The sequence below is a fragment of the Chionomys nivalis genome, chromosome 19 (assembly GCF_950005125.1).
Source record: "Chionomys nivalis chromosome 19, mChiNiv1.1, whole genome shotgun sequence".
Lineage (NCBI taxonomy): Eukaryota > Metazoa > Chordata > Mammalia > Rodentia > Cricetidae > Chionomys > Chionomys nivalis.
The window spans coordinates 40,563,257-40,582,403 of NC_080104.1; the positions used below are offsets into that span (position 1 = coordinate 40,563,257).

The following is a 19,147-nucleotide window of genomic DNA, read 5'->3' on the forward strand; positions in this document are numbered from 1 at the left end:
TAGAAATATATTTGCTTGAAAAATAGAAACTTGATTCAAAACTGCCCAATCAGGGCAGCTCAGAGGGTCAGGGCTTCTGTCACCAAACAAGGTGACCTGAGTTTGATCCCTAGGAGGAGAGAACTGATTCCCAAGAATTGACCCCTGACCTCCACACAATCACTTAGGTGTGCACCGCCCCACACCTAAAATAACAGTAATAAAGTGATAGATAGATAGATAGATAGATAGATAGATAGATAGATAGATAGATATTTGAAACAAAATAAAACACAAAGAGTTTCCCTCTGGGCTCTTGGCGGCGCACCACTGTGGCCGAGCAGTAACCCTGTTCCACCTATTCTGTACTGTCCTAGGCACCACATTTCTAGCCAGGCGCTTCATGGTGCATTGCCTTCTGCTTCCCCAACCGCTGATGTTGCCAGGCTTCTTCCCAGAATTATTGTCATTTCTTTGGCCTCCTTTGTGGATTGTCTATTCAAATTATCAGTAAAAATTAAATTACTTTGGAAAGGTTTCTATTTAAGTGTGCCATGTGTATATCTGTGTGTGGGTATGTGCACATGTGTGAGGGTACCTGCAGAGACCAGAAGAGGGCATTGGAGCCCCTGAAGTCAGGGCTATAGGTGCTTCTGAGCCCTGGACATGAGTGCTGGGACCTGAATTCAGGGTTTCCTGAGATCAATGCATACTCTTAACCCCCAGCCATCTCTCCAAACTCAAACTGGCTTTTTTTTTTTTTTTTTTTTTTGAGTGCTGAAAGTTTTTTCTGGCCACAAGACTTGGGAAGTCATGATGTCCTTACTGTCAATCTTGTCACCGAGTGGTGCACTTCTACACCTTTTTCATAGTGTCTCTCAAAGAACACAAACTTCATTTTGAAAAAGCCCAGTTTGTTGGTATTGTTTTATAGATTAACGGGGTTTGTTTCTTATTGAGGAAATTTTTCTTCATCCCCTACTATATATCCTCTGTGTTCTGAGTTTTAGAGTTTTAGCTTTAGGGCTGCTCATAGGTTAATTTTTGTGATTGGGGTGAGGCAGGGGATTTGTTTCATTTTATTGTGATGCTAGGGCTCGAACCCAGGGCTTTGTGCATGCTAAGCAAGTGCTGAGTTACTCTCCCAGCCCCGCACTCAGTTATTCCAGTCTTCAGTTGTTGCGTCAGTTGCCAGGACATGATGCTTTGCTTCCTTAGCTGCGTGTTTGCTTTCAGTACCCTGTGCCTTTGCTTTATTTATTTGTCTGTTTATTTTTATCCTGTGCATATGAGTGTTTGCTTGCATGTACGTATGCACCACCACGTGGGTGCCGGGAACTTAATCTGGGGCCTCTGTAAGAGCAGCCCCTTCTCCTAACTACGGAGCCATCTCTCTAATCCCAAACGAAGGTTTTAATACTACAGAGAGCATATGGTGTTTAAACTTGTTCTTTCGTCTCTCTTTCATCGTGATGCAGTGAGCCAACTTTCACAGTCATTCATTTTTCTTGATTGCACATTTATGTTCTTTATTATCTCCCTCTTGATAATCATGGGTTTTGTTCTTTTTCTCAAACTTACTTTAAGTTGGAGTTTTATATCATTACTTTGTATTTCTATTTTTTACCAGTACAGAAATTTAATATCATCTTCCATGCGGTACTTTAGCTTGTGTCTCACGTTTTTAATATATTGTTTTCACTGAGCTCATATTTCATATTGTTTAGTCTTTATTCTAATTAGTTACTTTGAAGACTATTGTTAATACTTAAAAATATTCAGTGAATTTTTTTCCATACTTTTTGTTTGTTTTGGGTTTGTCTATGACTTAATCCACTGTACTGTAAGAAATAATCGAGGGGGTTTTGTTTTGTTTTTGAAAAGAGTCTCTCTGTAGAGCCCAGTCTGGCTTAGAATTTGTAACCCAGGCTGCCGTCTGGCTCAAACCCACCTACCTTAGCTTCGCCCTTGGTGCTCTGATTATAGGCGTACACCTCCATGCCCCTCCCATTCACTTGTTTTTATGGTTGATTTTGTCTCTGACAGCAACCTGTAAGACAGCTCTCCATTTCATTTTCTTATTTTTCATTGACATGTATTAACTGTAGGTATTAATGGTGTCCAATGTGCTATTTCCTTGTATGCATGCCCTGTGTGTTGGTTTTCATTTGGGGAATGGCTCCAGACATCAAGCCCAAGTCCACCCGCATGCTAGGCAGGTGCCCTGCTCTGCTCTTTCTCTGTTTCTCCCTTTCTCCTCCTACCTGCCCTCTTTGTGCCTGCTCTAAAAGCAGGACTGGCCAGCACTCCCTAAGGGGCTCACTAGCTGGCAGCAGGGTGTGCTAAGCCTCTGTTGCTGTTGTTTTAAACCAGCAGCACTAGTAGAACTTGATGGCTATGGAAACTTGAGTTCCATATAATTGTTGTGTATCACAGAATATTATTGTTTTATTCCTTTCAACCATTTAAAAATGTAGAAACCATTCTTAGGTAGAGGACTTTACAGAAACAGATAAGAGGCTGAATTTGACCTATGGGTCATAGTTTGTCAAGCTCTGCTCTGGACTTTATGTCATACATCTTGTGTTTGTCGTAACCTACCTTTAGGTTAGTTCTGTCGTAACCTACCTTTAGGTAGTGTTCTGTGTCTCACCATATATGTAAGAACACCATATTTGCAACAACACATTTTAATTTTCCTCCTCTAGCTCTTGGTATTATTGCGTTATACATTCCATGCCTGTATGTGTACACACACCCCAGGGAATTTTGTTATTACTAGTTACTTTTGCTTTAAATTTTAAAGAAAGGGGCAGGGCTGGACTTGGCAATGCATGTCTTTAATCCCAGTTCTTGGGAGACAGAGGCAGGTGAATCTCTCTGAGTTTGAGGCAAGCCTGGTGTACAACTCATGTTCCAACACTACCAGAACTTTGTAGAGAGACTGTGTCTTAAAAAAGAAAAAAACAAGCAAAAAAGAAAGTGGCAGCCATTGTCTTCAGTTATATACTAACTGGTAGCCCGCCAGCCTCTGTGGATGGCTCTAAGCTCAAGACCACACGGATGGCCCTGCTTAATTAAACTCAGTAGATCCCAAACCAAAACAAACAGACGTGAATGTAGGAAAGGAGCTTCTGGCGGAGGGCTGACAGTAGCGAGAGGGGCATAGGAGCACATGTGGGGTTGGTAGAATATCCCATCTACAATGTATGAGACTCTCAGAGAGCTGTGCGCGCGTGCGTGCGTGCGTGTGTGTGTGTGTGTGCGCATGCGCACATGTGTGTCAGAAGACAACTTGCTAGAATCAGTTCTCTTCCTCCCAGTACATGGACTCGTGCGTGCGCGCGCGCACACACACACAGAGAGAGAGAGAGAGAGAGAGAGAGAGAGAGAAATTTTATTACATATTCTTTATTCTGTATCTATTTTTTATTGCAGTAAATAGCACATAACATTTTTCATCTTAACCATTTAAAAATATATTTTAGTCATATTAAATATATTTTCATTATGAAACAGGGCTCCAGAACTTCATTTTGTAAGAATGAAGTGGGACACTTAGGAAAAAGAAGGGAGTGGTACCCACTGAAAAATAAAAATGAAATATTAAACTCATTGAAGAGTAGGAATGAAATGGCATACCAATTAAAAGGGAAAATGAAATAAGTTATATGCCCACTGAAAAGTAAGAACAAGATGATATTCCTGGAGCTAGAGAGATGGCACAGAAGCTAGGAGCACTGGCTTCTTTTCCAGAGGCCCTGGGCCCAGGTTCAGTCCTCAGTACCTTCCAGCAGCTCTCCAACTCCAGTCCCCGGGGATCCAGTGCCCTCTTCTGCCCTCTGCTGGCACTGCACACACACACGATGCACAGACACACAGACAAAAACACTCATACACATAAAAATCAAATCACAAAGGAAACTAAAGCGCGGTATTCCCACTGAAAAGAAAAAATAAAATGACATACCCATTGAAAAGCAATTTTCAGGTCCATCAACTGTCCACCTTCAGAACTTTTTTTACCTTTACAACCGAAATTTTACCCATTAAATAATAACGCCACATTCTTCATTCTGTTCTATGACTTAACTAATTTTGGTAACTCATGGAAATGCTGTTATATAGTATTTGTCCCTTCTGTGCCTAGCTTATCTCACTTAGCAAGCTGCTGCTCTTGCTTCCTATGTATATGTAACACGGAAGAGGGGGTTGCTGAGTACTTCCAGGTATTTTAGGAAGTTCTTCATGCAATACTGTGGACGGGTGTGATTGCTGCTCCACTAAACTGTGTTTGTGAATATTTGCTACTATGACGGATCTCCATGGTTGATCGAGGCTTCTCTTTTGTATCCCTAGGGCTCATGCGGAGTCTCCACCATGCGTCAACAACAAAAAGGCTGACGCTGGTGATAAAGGGAAGACTAAAGATGAAGGGGAAGTCTCCTGCCACGAAGGAAGGGCTGCAGATGCCGGGGCCGAGCCTTACCCGGAAGAGAAGAAGAAGAAGCGTTCTGGATTCAGAGACAGAAAAGTATGGAGCAGAGTTTTGCTAGGGAATCAGAACTGCGTCCTAAAGGGGAGTGGTGCTGACCAGTTCTATCGTCTGTTTCCGATGGGTCACAGGCGCTCCTGAGTCTTCATCTCTTAACTGTTGTAACCAAAGGTGCCCTGGGAGTGGGAAGTGTTATGTGACAGAGCTACGACAGACAGACAGACAAACACACACACACACACACACACACGCACGCACGCACGCACACGCCACACCCCCGCATGTACGCACACATGAATAAGAGGGGTACTTACAGGAGCAGAAATGACTCACAGACAGCTGTGTCACCCAAGCCCACCCCAGCATGGGAGACAGCTCACAAGTGCTAGGAACTTGGAGCTCACTGCGCAGCCTGCAGGCAGCTCCCCAGGTTGGAGGTTTTCTATCCAGGTGCCTCAGCTAGCTAAACCTCTTCCAGGTAGCTCAGCTGGTTTCTGCTTTCCCCCAGGCTACCTGGATGCTCTCTGCTTCTCTGTGGCTTTAGCGGCTGGGCTGAGAGGGACTCCCCACAGTCTCTACTATTTACTGTTGGGAGGGAGGGGCCTAGTGAATCTGGTCAGTTTCTAGGACTTCCTGGAGCTATTGTTGAGTATTTACCGTCTGTCTTCAGGAGCTTCCCTGCTCCTGAAGGGTGAACTGTGTTTTCACCTCAGTCCTCCTGAGGTGAAGCGAGCAGAACAGTGTTAGGGTCGTCTTCAGGATGAACACACTCTTTGTTCTTTCAGTTCAAACTGTAAGCTGATAATTGCTTTCTGCGTCTTCTTAATATTATACTAGATGCACTGAGTTTGTGATATTTCTGGTTTGCTGTGTCAAACTGTAAAGGGAGAATATGTGTGGGGGGACATACAGTTCCCAGAATGCCCAGTAGTTGTGGACGGGCTAAACTGTGACCACGGTCTCGGGTGCTGCAGCTTTACCTCAGAGAGGTTTCGGTTCTGCTCTAAAAACGCCTGTGATGTCAGACTGTGGAGCTCGGCAGGCATACACACAAGCACTCAGGGTGATTTCTTAGACAACTCGCTTGTAAAATTCTCAGTTGCTTCCAGCTGCAGAAAATAGAAATGCTACAGCAGGTCACCTTGTTTCCCATAGTGTCACGTGTGTCTGTAAGAGTCACTCTTTCGGAAAGTACTGAACTTTTTAGATGAAATTATACACATGGTTTCTCACCTTCTAAGTCCATTTGTGCAGGGGTGAATTTGAACAAACGTGGTTTCACTGCTGTCAGGTTCGGGTGAATTCTGTCAGTGCACAGCATGCTGTCTCATGCCACCAGCTCCCTTACACATTTCCACTTTAGAAAGAGCCGAATGACTCAAATCAACATTTATTAACCGGCTTCCGTTTATAGCCCGTTGTCCCCGAAGCAGGTGACAGTCCCTCCTGCTTTGCAGGGACACTAAAGCTGCCCGTGTGATGTGTTAATCTGGAACTCCTGAAGCTGTGAAGCCTAACTGAGCTACGTCAGGAGCAGTTCTCAGTTCTTCCCTGTCTCAGAGGAGGGGCCGTCTGCCCTCCCTCTGCTGAAGGGGAATCATTGCGCAGGTCATTTGCACTTGCGCCTGTCTGGTTTTCTTAGTCACTATTTATTTATTTAAGTAACAGATAAACATGGTGAGAATTCTTCTGTCTATAATTTAATAACATAATCACATTTTAGTAATCCCAAATTTATTTTTTAGTGTTTTAGTTTTTTAAGGGCAGAAAATATATACCGTTTATAAAAGCAAAAATTGCAAAGTTTATACAAATCCATCTAATAAGACAAATGAGATCTTTGAAGTAAAACCAGAAACTGTTCTGGACATTTCTTCAAAGAAGACTAGGGCTATGAGGTGGTCAGTGGGCAAAGGCCCTTGCTGCCAAGCCTGGTGACCTGAGCTGGGTCTCTGGAACCCAAATCCCAACGGTGGAAGGAGAGAACGGGACTCCCACTATTCATCCTCAGCCTCCACATGGGCTCTGTGGCATGCGCATCTACACACACACACACACGTAAAAATAGAGAATACCGGGTGACAAACTATATATTTCTATTGTAAGCTTATTAAAAAACCATCTCAGGCCAGGCGCTGAGTCAGAAGACAGAGGCAGGCGGATCTCTGAGTTCGAGGCCAGCCTGGTCACGGAGTGAGTTCCAGAACAACCAGGGTTACACAGAGAAACCCTGACTTGGGGAGGGGGGGGTCTCTACTGCTCTTAGGCGTTCAGAAGTTTGTACCATTTTTAAAAGAGACCATCTCTCTTAAGCGCTCTTGTGCCCCCCATGTGTGAGGGAAAGCATCCTCATTTCTTAAGCACTTGCTGTCTTTCTATAATGAAGTTCTTTCTTACTTGGCCAGATCATGTACAGCCTTTATCCACAGCTTCACTTCTGCTATTCACATATGATGTCTGGATTTTGTTTAATTATTTTCCTACAGAACAAAATGTATCTGTGGGGTGCCACAGATGGATTAGATTCTTTGTGTGTATTTTATTTTTGTCTCTTTTTTTCCAATGGTCCTCCTGTCTCCACCTCCTGAATGCTAGGGTTGTATATATGCCACCATGCCCCAGTACAAATAGATTTTTGTAATAATTAGTTCCTCTCATATTTTGGAATGTATAGAAAACTCAGCAGTATTTTAAAAATCCAGTTTAGCAGAAAACTACCTAGACTTTGCATTTTTCAGTTTGGCAAGGCAAGCCCCGAGCTTTGGGCCGAGGACAACACCTCCCTAGGGACAGTGTAACTCATCATTGTCTGTCACCGTAATGGGTCCTGCTGGCCATCTGATTACTTGCTGGGCCGGGCGGTGGTGGCGCACACCTTTAATCCCAGCACTCGGGAGGCAGAGGCAGAGACAGAGGCAGGCGGATCTCTGTGAGTTCGAGACCAGCCTGGTCTACAAGAGCTAGTTCCAGGACAGGCTCCAAAACCACAGAGAAACCCTGTCTCGAAAAAAAAAAAAAAAGAAAGAAAGACTGATTACTTGCCGGTTTGTGGTGTTAGACCCAGTTGTCTTCAGGGTTAACCTCTGTGGAGGTGATGATGGCACACGTCTTGCTATGGATCACATGTCCCAGCCTGGCCTTCCCTTGAGATGGCCTTAGGGAAACCCTATCTTATGTCTCAAGGCAGGCAGAGGGCCACTGGCTCAGTGGCGGCTGAGTGGTGTTCTTCCCCTGAGACAGGAGAGTTTTAACCCCACTCAGGACAGCGGGCTCTTAGTGGGGACGTCCCTTTACTGGCAGCTGCCTTCTCAGTCTAGGCCAACAGCCGATCTGCTTCCCAGCTGGTAGTTATTTGACCCTGCAGGGCCTAGGACTGTCAAAGCCAGGAGGCCCTTTGAGCCACTTTGTTAGAGAGCTCCGTGTGCTGCAGCTGATGGGATGGAGCAGAGACTGGGCGTTCAGGATTTATCTATTTCCTGGCCTCTGGGTCCTGCACCGGCAGCTGGGCACAGGCTCCCTTACCTTCCTTCTCCACTGTGGGCAGTGGGGAGTGAGCTCGTTCACTTTATCACCAAGGGAATATGCTTTTATCTCGCTGTTTCCTGTGATTGGGTTTTATTGACACTTATTTTAAGTGTCATTCAGTTTCCCCCATCTCTTTATTACTTGAATATTGGCAGTTGAGCTCTGAGGCTTGATGTAGAATTGTGCTTGGTTCCCATAGCCATGCTAGTGGTTGCAATGGTATTTTCTGTTATCACTAAACATGGAACATCTGGCTCCTCCACCCCCTCCTCTTCTTCCTCTTTTTTTCAATTATTCATTTTTATGTGTATGGCTGTATGTGCACCACGAGTGTGTGGAGGCCATAAGAGGGCACAAGGTCCTCCGGAACTTCAGTTCTATACACTTGTGAGCTAGCATGTTGCTGGTGCAGACGGGACCCAGGTTCTCTGAGAGCAGCAAATGCTCTTGACCCTAGTTTTCCCTTTAGCAGCAGTGATTATAAGTCCTTTCTGGCTACTCATTGGTGAAGTTCACATGGAAAAAACAAATCCCTGAATTTGATCCAGTTATACTCAGCAGTTTTATGGAAGATACATTTTAACATGATGACACTTAAGGGAGACTGATAAATTATGGGATGAATTATTATAATTTCCTTCATAGATCTTTGAATATCCCCCAGTCCCTCAGTAGTATCCTATCTCTGCTTCCGAATTTCATTCTCTTGGACTCTGTGTCCTGAATTCCTTCTAAGTGATTTCTTAGTGAAATCACTAAGACACTAAAAGGAAGTGGGAGTTGATATGGAACAATCTCCAGGATATGATGCTAAGTTAGAAATACTAAATGCTATCAATGTGCACATACTAAATGTTATTAATATGTACATACTAAATACTATTCATATGTACATACCAAATACTATGAATATGTACATACTACAATGTGCACATACTAAATGCTATTAATATGTACATACTAAATGCTACCAATGTACACATACTAATGCTATTAATATGTATATTGCTAAATACTATCAATGTGAGGATTTTACTGAATCTGTTACTTTGCTGAACCTATCGTTTCAGAATAAAACTTTATAGCCATACAGAGCCATTGGTTTATATTAACACTGCAGCAGCTGAGTGGGGATGTGGGCACTCATCTTAGCACTCAAGAGACAGAGACAGGCAGATCTGTGAGTTCAAGACTGACTAGGGATACACACTGTGACACTGCCTCAAAGAAAAAACAAACAAAAATATTATAGCAGAGTGATAATATTCAGATTGTGTTCAAATGAATAGTGTTCTGTAACATAATTTAATAAATTTAGCAAGAGTCCAGAAACCTGACTCTCAGGTTTGGAACTCCTGACTTTTATGATCTTATCTTTCTACCTTGGATATGTTGGTTTAACCTTTTAGTTCACAAAAGCCTCTTGCCCTAAACATTCCGAAGCGCTCTCTCTGCTCTCTCCTTCTCTCTCTTCCCGGTCTTTAAAGAGGGTACAAGAAATACAAATGGCTACAGAAAGGTTATTTCCTCCATAGCCAGCCAATAGACATAGTCTAAGGTGTAATCCATTGGTCTAAGACCTATAGCCAAGCCTCAATGCTGTGCGGAGGTTGAACAGTTCTTGCTGTGTTTGCCATGAGCTCAGTCTTTTAGTCTTCTGTGAAATCTCAGATTTGAGACTTTTTAAGATTTATGTATGCATGTTTGCCTGAATTGGATGTCTGTGCACCATGTTCATGCACCAACCTCAGAGGCCAGAAGAAGGCATCAGATCCCCTGGAACTAGAGTTATGGAGAGTGGAAGCCACCTCATGGGAACTGGGAATTGAACCCTGGTTGTCTGGAAGAGTACCCAGTGCTCTTAACCTCAGCGCCATCTCTCCAGCTCCCTAAAATCTCAGATTTTAATGCAAGTTCTCCTTGAATTCCTGTCATGCTATAAATTGGCAGTTCATCCTCAGTGGCTAAAACTACATTTGGTGGTAGAACTAAGACCATGGCTAAAAAGCTGCTTCTAGTGACTTCGAAGCGTCTGTTCAGGTTAACAGATACAATAATTGCTGTGTTAATTGGGCACACTTAACATAGAGATTTACCTGCTTTATAGACACGGAACTAATGAGTTTTTAAGCTTTATTGCATCGATACATTTTTATAAGATACCATTTATTAATGGCTACCCCAGCATATAAAACTAAGGTATGGGGGATTTGGGATGTAACTCACTTGGTAGGGTACTTGCCTAGCTTTCCTGCAGCTGTGGGTCTGACCCCTAGAGCTTTGAAAAGTATTGGCTGTGGTACCCAAAACTGTAACGCCTGCATTCGGAGGCAAGAGGACCCAGAGTTCAGTGTCTTCCTCACCTACAGAGGAAGTCTGAGTCCAGCTGGCAGCCTCAAGACCCTGTCTTAAAATAATAATAATAAAATACAATCCAAGCAGTAGAGACATTTTTCACTAACACCTGTGTACTTGATATAGTATTTTGTGTGTTCTGGACTCAGGCATGTGAGCTCATAGTAACATGACAAACTTACAGATAAATGTGGCCATGCTTGATTGTCGCTTTTACTCAGACATCTGTGCGCTGCCCTCTGTTACTTCCAGGTACGCAGCCTGTGAAGGCTGTGCCCGATAATCTATCTAAAGAGCTTCAGACCTGTGAATAACTGAGCTTCCACGATAACGCAGTTTTATCTTTCCATGTTATCACTTCATGTATTTTGCCTTATCAGGGCTGCTAACCACCAAACCTATGACACTTCAAGTCTGTTTTCTCTTTGCATTCATGAAATTCCTCAGAAAGTGAATTCCTTTTTAAAAGTTAATATTTAAGAGCCCATAGGCTACTGTATGCAACAATTCCATTATTAAGGCCTTTGGAATTCTTTTAGTGGCATTTTAAAATTTTGTTAGTTTTCAGTAACTAGGAAATTACTATTTTTTTTTAAAAAAAAAGGAACTCTAAACAAATTCTCTGAACCTTGTTTCAACTAGGGTGTGAATGATATCTTGCAAGAAAGAAATTTTAAATTGAGCTTTATTATATTTATTTAAAAAAAAAAGTCCAGCTACAGAGAAATGATCAGCTTCTCCCAAAAGTAAGATGATAATCGGCAAACTTGAGCATAGCTTAACATAGCAACATTCTCTAACTTTCTCGTTTTAGGTGATGGAATACGAGAATAGGATCCGAGCCTACTCCACACCAGACAAAATCTTCCGATATTTTGCCACCTTGAAAGTAATCAACGAGCCTGGAGAAACAGAAGTGTTTATGACACCCCAGGACTTCGTGCGATCCATAACCCCAAATGAAAAGCAACCTGAACGTAAGGTGCTAGCGTGGGGCAGGCTGGGGCCACTTGTTTGTTACTGCCTCTTTGCTTCCTTCTCTGGGCGTCCTAACATTTATGGATCCACGCAGTAATTTAAATCACCGTTTGACTGTTAGATGCTTGGAATTGTGCTCAGCTTCTACAGTCCAGTGTGGAAGTCTTGTTGAGGGGAACTAGCTGAGATAAACTGTGTGGGGAAAGAAACAGCATCTAGGTAAATAGTTAGGGATGCTTTTAGGAAATACTGTGAAGAAATGATTGAGTAGACTCCTCCCACCTCCCCACAAGACAAGCCTCAATACCGTTGTGATCCACAGTGTCATCAGCACTCAGACAGGGGAGCGCCTAGCACACAGTGAGCCTGCTAGACATGGTGCCAGCCCTGTGTGTTTCTGCCTTATGCGCTCTACTTTCTGGCTCAGCAGTAGCCATGGGGCAGTAGCCTGATCTCGGTGTGGCTTACTGCTTGGGCAGGAGCGAAAGAGGTGGCCAGTGCAGACTTTGTTCTCAAAATGCTTGCGCTGTGCATTTTGACTTACTCAGCATCTTTCCATGCTCACTGGCTCCAGCATTTAAGGGACTAGAGCAGGAACTGAAGGAGGACGTGACAAAGCATGGAATTTTCATACAAATACTTTGGGAAACTCACTGAAGGTCTGATGACTGTAGTCTTTTAAAAGCAGCCAAACCCCAGAGAAGAGAGAGTCTGATTTCTTTTTTCCACAATATAGTAAACATACCTGATTTAAACAAGAAGTTACACAGCCATTCTAACAAACCAGAGAGTTTAATCCATTAACAGGAGCAAAAGAACTGGACAGTAACCATCCCTAGGTATGCCCAGGTAGGTCGCCTGCGGTGGACGGCATGTGGGCAGTGCCTGTTCCCAAAAGAGCAGTTAAGACATTTCCTGATAACTGAAGCTTTGGTAGCTTGTTGCTGGTACACCTCTCCTGCACAGAGTTGAAGGATGCACTTTATATTGACGTGAAAGGATATGAGACAGCAAAGCCACACAAAGAAGTAAAAAAACCCAGGCAGATCTATAAAACAATATAGGCTGAACACTCCGAATCTATGATCTGTAAGCCAAAATGCTCCAAAATCTGAAATGTGTGTAATGTCAGTGTGGCATTACAAGTGGCTAATTCCCTGTGCGACTGCTTGTGGATTGCAATCAGAACACCAGTGCACAAAACATGCCATCTAAAAATGTCAGTGGGCTGTGTGTATAGGATGCATATGAGACAGAAATGTGTTTGATACCCAACTCATACCTCCTCCTCCACTCTATTGAGTGGCCAGTTCTGCTGTGTGAACTGTGGCTTCTCAGATAGCCTAAGAAGAGCGCCTTGGCTATCTAGCGTGGAGAGCAGCTGAGAGCATGCTTTCGTGTGGGGTTTCTTTTTCATCTGTTTCACCTCCATTCTTCCACACTGAGCCCATATCTTTTAGGAAGCTTGAACAAGGTACCTGTAGAAGAATGCAGGTCACTTGTGTTGCAGAATTTCTCTCCTGCATTTTACTGGTTATATATCTGTGATGTTTAATGTGTTTTTTGGTCCTCTGTGTTTCATCTATGCAGAGAACACACAAAGTTCTAGAAAAGGACACTATCCTAATAACTGTGAATGTTGACATCAGGATGTATTTTATTCTTCCTCAAATGTTCCTTTGTTTAGTAGACTTCATATATATTCATTCAAGAAGTATTGAGTTGCTTTCTGCTCTCAAAGAATTTTATTTTATTTAAAAATGTATTCGTTTATTATGTATACAGTGTTCTGGTCTGCATGTATGCTTTCAGGCCAGAAGAGGACGCCAGACCTTACTACAGATAGTAAGCCACCATGTGGTTGCTGGGAATTGAACTCAGAACCTCTGGAAGAACAGCCAGTGCTCTAACTGCTGAACCATCTCTCCAGCCCAAATTTTATAAGATACACCAACCTTTTTATTAATTGCATTGCACTTTCAAAGTAGGTCCTTTTTAAATATATATTTAATGGAACTATACATATCAAAGGAGAACTTCAGGGAGTTAGTTCTCTCCTTCCACCATGTGGGTACTTGGTATCAAACTCTTGTGTCCAGGCTTAGTGACCAGTACTTTAACCACTGGGCGGTCCAACCCAAGATTTAGATCCTTTCAAACTTGCTTCAACCCCTTGTTTTGTGTGTTCGGGGGGGTGGGGGGGTAGAGTAGGCTGTACTCACAAGAAAGATGCTTAGAGAGATCGTCCCAGTTTTCTATGATAGCATAGCATTGATGCCTGCAAGGCGATAACCGTCCAGACAGCAATCTCATTCCTGTCAGTAGCTTTGAAGCATGGACTTTGCTTTTCGTGTGACAATGAGAATGAACCGATACTCTAAGATGGGCCGCTGAAGACCATTTCCTCACTTAAGTAGTATTATCCTTATTCCTCTGAAAACAATTGTATTTTCCGGTTGTCTTCGCATAGTCTGGCATTTAACTTTGCAGCACATTGCTGTTTGTTTGTTTGTTTGTTTTTACGGTGGTGGGAACTGCATGCAGTGCAAGCTCTCTGCCACTGTGCTGCATCCCTCCTCCCTTTAATTACTGGAAAATACCCTATATATGCTGAATAGTGAGTGAGCGGTACACAAGCTCCCTTCTCATGTCCATGGGAAGCCAGAATAGCCAATAAGTGCTTTTCTTTAGAGAATCATGAGGAAAGTTTCTGATACATCAAAATGAAATCTAGCATTTTCATTTGCTCATTTGCAAGAATTCATTAGCAAGAATGTAGATACAGCAAAATAAAATATGCTGTTTCTGTGTGGGGTAGAACGAAGAAGAGTAAAGTGGTAGATTTCTAGAGTTTAACTTTCCATCTTCGGTCGGTTGGTCTCCAGCCAACCACTCCTAGTTCACCGTAGTTTTGTCATGGCTTCACACGTACTACATCCCAGGACACCCAGCAGACCTAACTCTCTGAGTTTTAGTGTTAGAACTTTTAAAATAATCACGAAGCACAGACTACTTCAAGCCTTCAAATTAGAGAATTCCAAAATGAGCTGGTGAGTTTCAGAGTGAGAAGGTGAATAAGAATACTTCTGTACTAAATATCAAAAATGTGTGTATAGAGAGTATCCGTAGTTAAATGTGCAGAATATTTAAAGCGAAGAAACATCCTGTGCTCCTTGAACACCTCAACAGCCTCTGTGAAGTTAATGTGTCCTCTCCATCCCTGGACTCGGGGGCTGCTTCAGGCTGTGGGTGTGGAATGATTCTCACTGTTGTAGTAAAAACCATTTCTCTCCAGGTGTGGTGGCGCACACCTTGAATCCCAGAACTCAGGAAACAGAGGCAGGTAGATCTCTGTGAGTTCAAGGTCAGCCAGGGCTACAAAGTAAGTTCCAGGACAGCTAGACCTACACAGAGAAACACTATCCTCGAAAACCAAAAACCAAAACCAAACAGAAACATTTCTCATAGCCATTTCATGATGTGGGTAACCAGAAGCATGGGGTAAGGGTAAAGGTCCATGGAAACAAAGGACTTTGGGGCAGAGCACAGCATACCCTATAGCATGGAGGGTCTCTGTTACCTTTCTAGTGTATCAGCCTGGTTCACTTTTCATCCTGTGGTTTCCTCTACGCAGGAGAATAAAGGCGTGAATGGAGAAGCAAGTCTCAGTGTATATTCCAGGTATCCTGGAGTCCCCACCCCTCGAGGATGGCCCCACACCGTTTTAAGGATATTCTTGCCTGTAAAAAACACTTTTAGTGACACATAACTTTATACTTGATCAGGTATTTTAAATACATTTTGTAGTACTGTTTTCCTCCATATACTTATTGTGTTCGGTGTTTATTTACTTGCAGAGTTCCACTCTTCTGCTTTCATTTTCAATCCCCTGCTGTACGGTTTCCTCTAGGATAGATCAACTGCAGCTGACTGCCTGATTCTTTATGCCCCGTGAACAGAGAACAACTTTACATTTTCAAAAGTGGAGGAGGACCACAAGTCTATTTTATAGCAGTTGAGGATTTTGTGTTCATAAGAAGCTTTATGGGCGTAGCACACTCTTTCCTGTATGGCAGTTTGGGAGCTGGGCGAGCAGACTGGAGTAGCTGTAACAGTCCATGTGCCTCTGGGCTAGAAACCTGAAGTATTTATCTTACGTTCTTTCAAGACAGAAAGTGTGCTAGCCATCGGTATGGAACGTGTGTAGGAGTTAAACGTGGGCTTCCTGCCTGTATGTGTCTTCACAAGATTAGTGTGTCGTGTCCAGAAATCTAAGCACTTTCTAAAGAGTACTCACTTTTGGAGACACTTAGAGCCGTAATAGGCTGCTGTACAGGGAAGAGCCATTTTTTTTTTTTTTTTTTTTTTTTTAGTTTGCCATAAGGACAGGGACTCACTCTGTAGCCTAGATTTGATTTAGAGCAAAGTTTGTTTTTAAAGACCAAATAGTAAATATTTAAGACTTAGCAGGTCAAAAGGCAAAGTAGTAAGTTCTACTCTTATCTCTGGGGCTCTAAGGAAAAAGAAAAAGAAAAACAGAAGCACAGTGAGTTGGCTAGATGTGGCCCGAAGGCTGTCACATGCCAAACTGCCCCTTCTGTGAACTTGTTCGGACCGAATGATGTAATGACGTGCAGTAAGAATTACTATTGTTGTGATTAGATTAACCTGCTGATATGAAGGACCTCAGAGCCTTTGGTGAGACTGATTTAAGTAGAAAAGTGGTAGACATTGAAGTCAGTTTGGAAGGTCTGTTATGGTCATAGACATAACTGATGAGTTTGTAATTACTCAAAAATAGTACTGAGCTTAAAGGTAGACACCAATGGGCACACCAAACTGGATGGGGAAAAGCCCACATGGCCTCCACCCTACATAAAGAACTCTGGGCAACTGAGGAATGCTGGGAGCAGGAGAGGTGGCCCTCCCCAGGGAAGAGGGCACCAACTGGTTGTCCAGTGACAGAAGGTCAGCCCGGAAAACAACATACGAGTAACATTATATGGACTGAACAGATTATTTAGAAATATGTATATTCACACATATATATTCGGGAATATATATATATATGTATATGCATCACATGCATATTTATGTAGAATAACAATTAGTGAAAAAATCAGCCATGAATTTGAAGGGGAATGGAGAGGGATGTATGAGAAAGTTTGGAGGAAGGAAAGGAAGGGAGAAATGTGGTGTTAAATTATAATCTTAATTTTTTTAATTTTTAAAAATATTGTTTAGATATCTGATAGCCTTTGTGGCCTAGATTTATTAAGCATCATCATTTTTTTCCTTTTTGTGTATTTATGTGTGTATGTGCGCACGTGTGAGTATATTTGTGTGCACATATGTGCGTGTGTGCATATAGAGACTAAAAGTCAACTTTGCTCCATCCACCTGTGTTTTAACCTGGAGCCTGAAGAGTTAGACTAGCCATCTCTACCTCCCAGCTCCGGGACTATAAGCCTGTGCCACCACACCTTCCTTTAGCTTCATATTTCTCATGAACTTAGCATACCAATTCAGAAGTATCAGACCTACGCCCAAGGCTAACTAAATATGCATGAGATATGCTGAAATCTGAAACTCTGATTATAAAAAGATTAGCACTTAGGAAAGGCCAAGAAGTAAATGATTAAAGACTGTGAAGGCTCATAGAAGATAAACTAGATTATTATCCAAACTCTGACTAAAGGACAGACAAGCTGTAACATTTAAGATTATGCTAAAACCCCCAGCATTCCAGACGTTTTGTAAAAATTTGAAATATTGAAATTTTATGTTCTACAATAAAGGTATCTTGTGTGAACCCAGAAAATGGACTTTGTCTCATTGTAGAAGACCTCGAAGTTTGTCCACATTCGAATTTATTAAATGGCTACTTGTGACAATGCGCTTTAATAGTCTGGCCTTTGAATACGCTGAAATGGGTAAGATCGCGTGTCTCAGCAGAGGTGGCATGGTCACTGACCGGCTGCTCTGTGTTCTTATGGACTGGGGATCTTCGTATTAGCATGGCTTGGCCTCTGAAAGTTAGTTGCCTAAGCAGGTGTCAAAAGAAAAGATTTGAACCGAAAAAGGCATAAATGCCTTGGAAGAGGACATAGGCCATCATGTGGGCCCACTGCTTGTGTCTTCTTTAAGAGCTTGTCACTAGATTAGGTTTAGAGTTACACACACACACATTCTTTTTCCTGACTGCTTTGTGGATTAAGTATTTCTACTGTTTCTTAAGCATTTTTTTGTGTGTGTCTTGACTATATTTCTTTGAGCATATTTAGTGATTGTCATGGGAATTGTACATGCTTCTCACACTGTACTGTGAGAATTTAATTTTGCACTTCAGGTGGAATAGATAGCTTACTGCTATAAGCCCACTTTATGCTTTGGTCTCATCTCTCTCCATATAGAAAGCTCCACCTCAAATTGTTCACGTGAAGAATTTAAGACAAGACGGTGATGCCCCTCTGTCACGAGGATATTGATTGACTGATGAACCGTCTCTGTCGCTCCCGTTTCCAAAGAATGAGCACGACTCTCAGAGCAGGTCTTCTGCACACGGGGTTGCTCTTTTCCTTTATCTTGAACACTTTGTTTTGTCATTATTCTTTTTGTTTGGTTGGTTGTTATTTAGTTTTTTGAGACAGGGTTTTGTTGTATAGCCCTGGCTGTCCTGGAACTCGATCTATAGATCAGACTGGCCTCAAACCCAGAGATCCACCAGCCTCTGCCTCCTGAGTGCTGGGAATAAAGGTGTGTGCCAAGACTGCCCAGCATCATCTTTATTTCTACTTATTTTTTTAAGATTTATTTTATTTTGGGGCTGGAGATATGTCTCAATGGTTAAGAGCACTGACTGCTCTTCCAGAGGACCCCGGATTCAATTCCCAGCACCCACATGGCAGTTTACAACTGTCTGTAACTCCAGCTCCAGGGGACCTGACACACATTCAAAACATCAGTTACATAAAATAAAAATAAATAATTTTTTTAAAAAGATTTATTTTATGTGCATTGGTGTTTTGTGTGCATGTATGTCTGTGTGAGGGGGTCGGGTCCCCTAGAACTGAAGTTACAGACAGTTGTGAGCTACCATGTGGGTGCTGGGGATTGAACCTGGGACCTCTAGAAGAGCAGTCATTGCTCTTAACCACTGAACCATCTCTTCAGCCCCCTTGTCTTTTGTCTTTAAGGGTATTTTCACTAAAAAGGGAATACAGAATTGGAGTCCTTTTCTTTCAGCACTTGAACCAGCTGCCTCAAAGGTTATTTTTTTTTTTTTGCTATTTTTCTTTTTTAAAAAATTGTGTGTGTGTGCGCGTGCGTGCATGCGTGTGTGTGTGTGTGTGTGTGTGTGTGTGTGTGTAGGTGGGGCTTCTGGATAGCTTAACTCTATAACAAAGTTGCCAAGGCAGGCAGTATGAGACATGAGAGTTAAGGTCCATTTCTAAGAACTATGGATGATTTAGGGACAGATAGACTCGCCATCAAAAGACATTAAGTGATAGATCAAAGTATATGAAGATGAGGGCAAAGAAGTTGATCTTGCACAAATTATTCAATACTTCCAGGTCTTAATTCCCTCATTTCCAAAGCTAAAATAATAAGTAATTTATAGGCCAGTAGAAAATTAATGTTCATCAATAGATTATGAAGTTGATAGACAAATATGTCTGTATTACATCATTTAAAACAGGTTTTTTTCTTCTGGTTTCCGTGGAAAATGATGCTATTTTGGTTACAGTCCATAAAGTGTATTACGGAAATGCATCCCATTTGTTCTTCTTTGTAAAGGAGGCTGTTTACAGTCTG

At 42.4% G+C, this 19,147-nt stretch overlaps 1 protein-coding gene across 2 annotated transcripts in view; it reads left to right on the forward strand.

Moving 5' to 3' along the window:
* Nucleotides 1-19,147, forward strand: part of Micu1 (mitochondrial calcium uptake 1) — a 136,109-nt gene that overhangs the window by 19,855 nt on the left and 97,107 nt on the right. For both annotated transcript variants that reach the window (XM_057751102.1, XM_057751104.1), the window contains exons 3-4: nt 4,339-4,513; nt 11,169-11,331. In XM_057751102.1, coding sequence (XP_057607085.1) covers nt 4,339-4,513; nt 11,169-11,331 — 338 coding nt within the window. The remainder of the gene's footprint in view (nt 1-4,338; nt 4,514-11,168; nt 11,332-19,147) is intronic.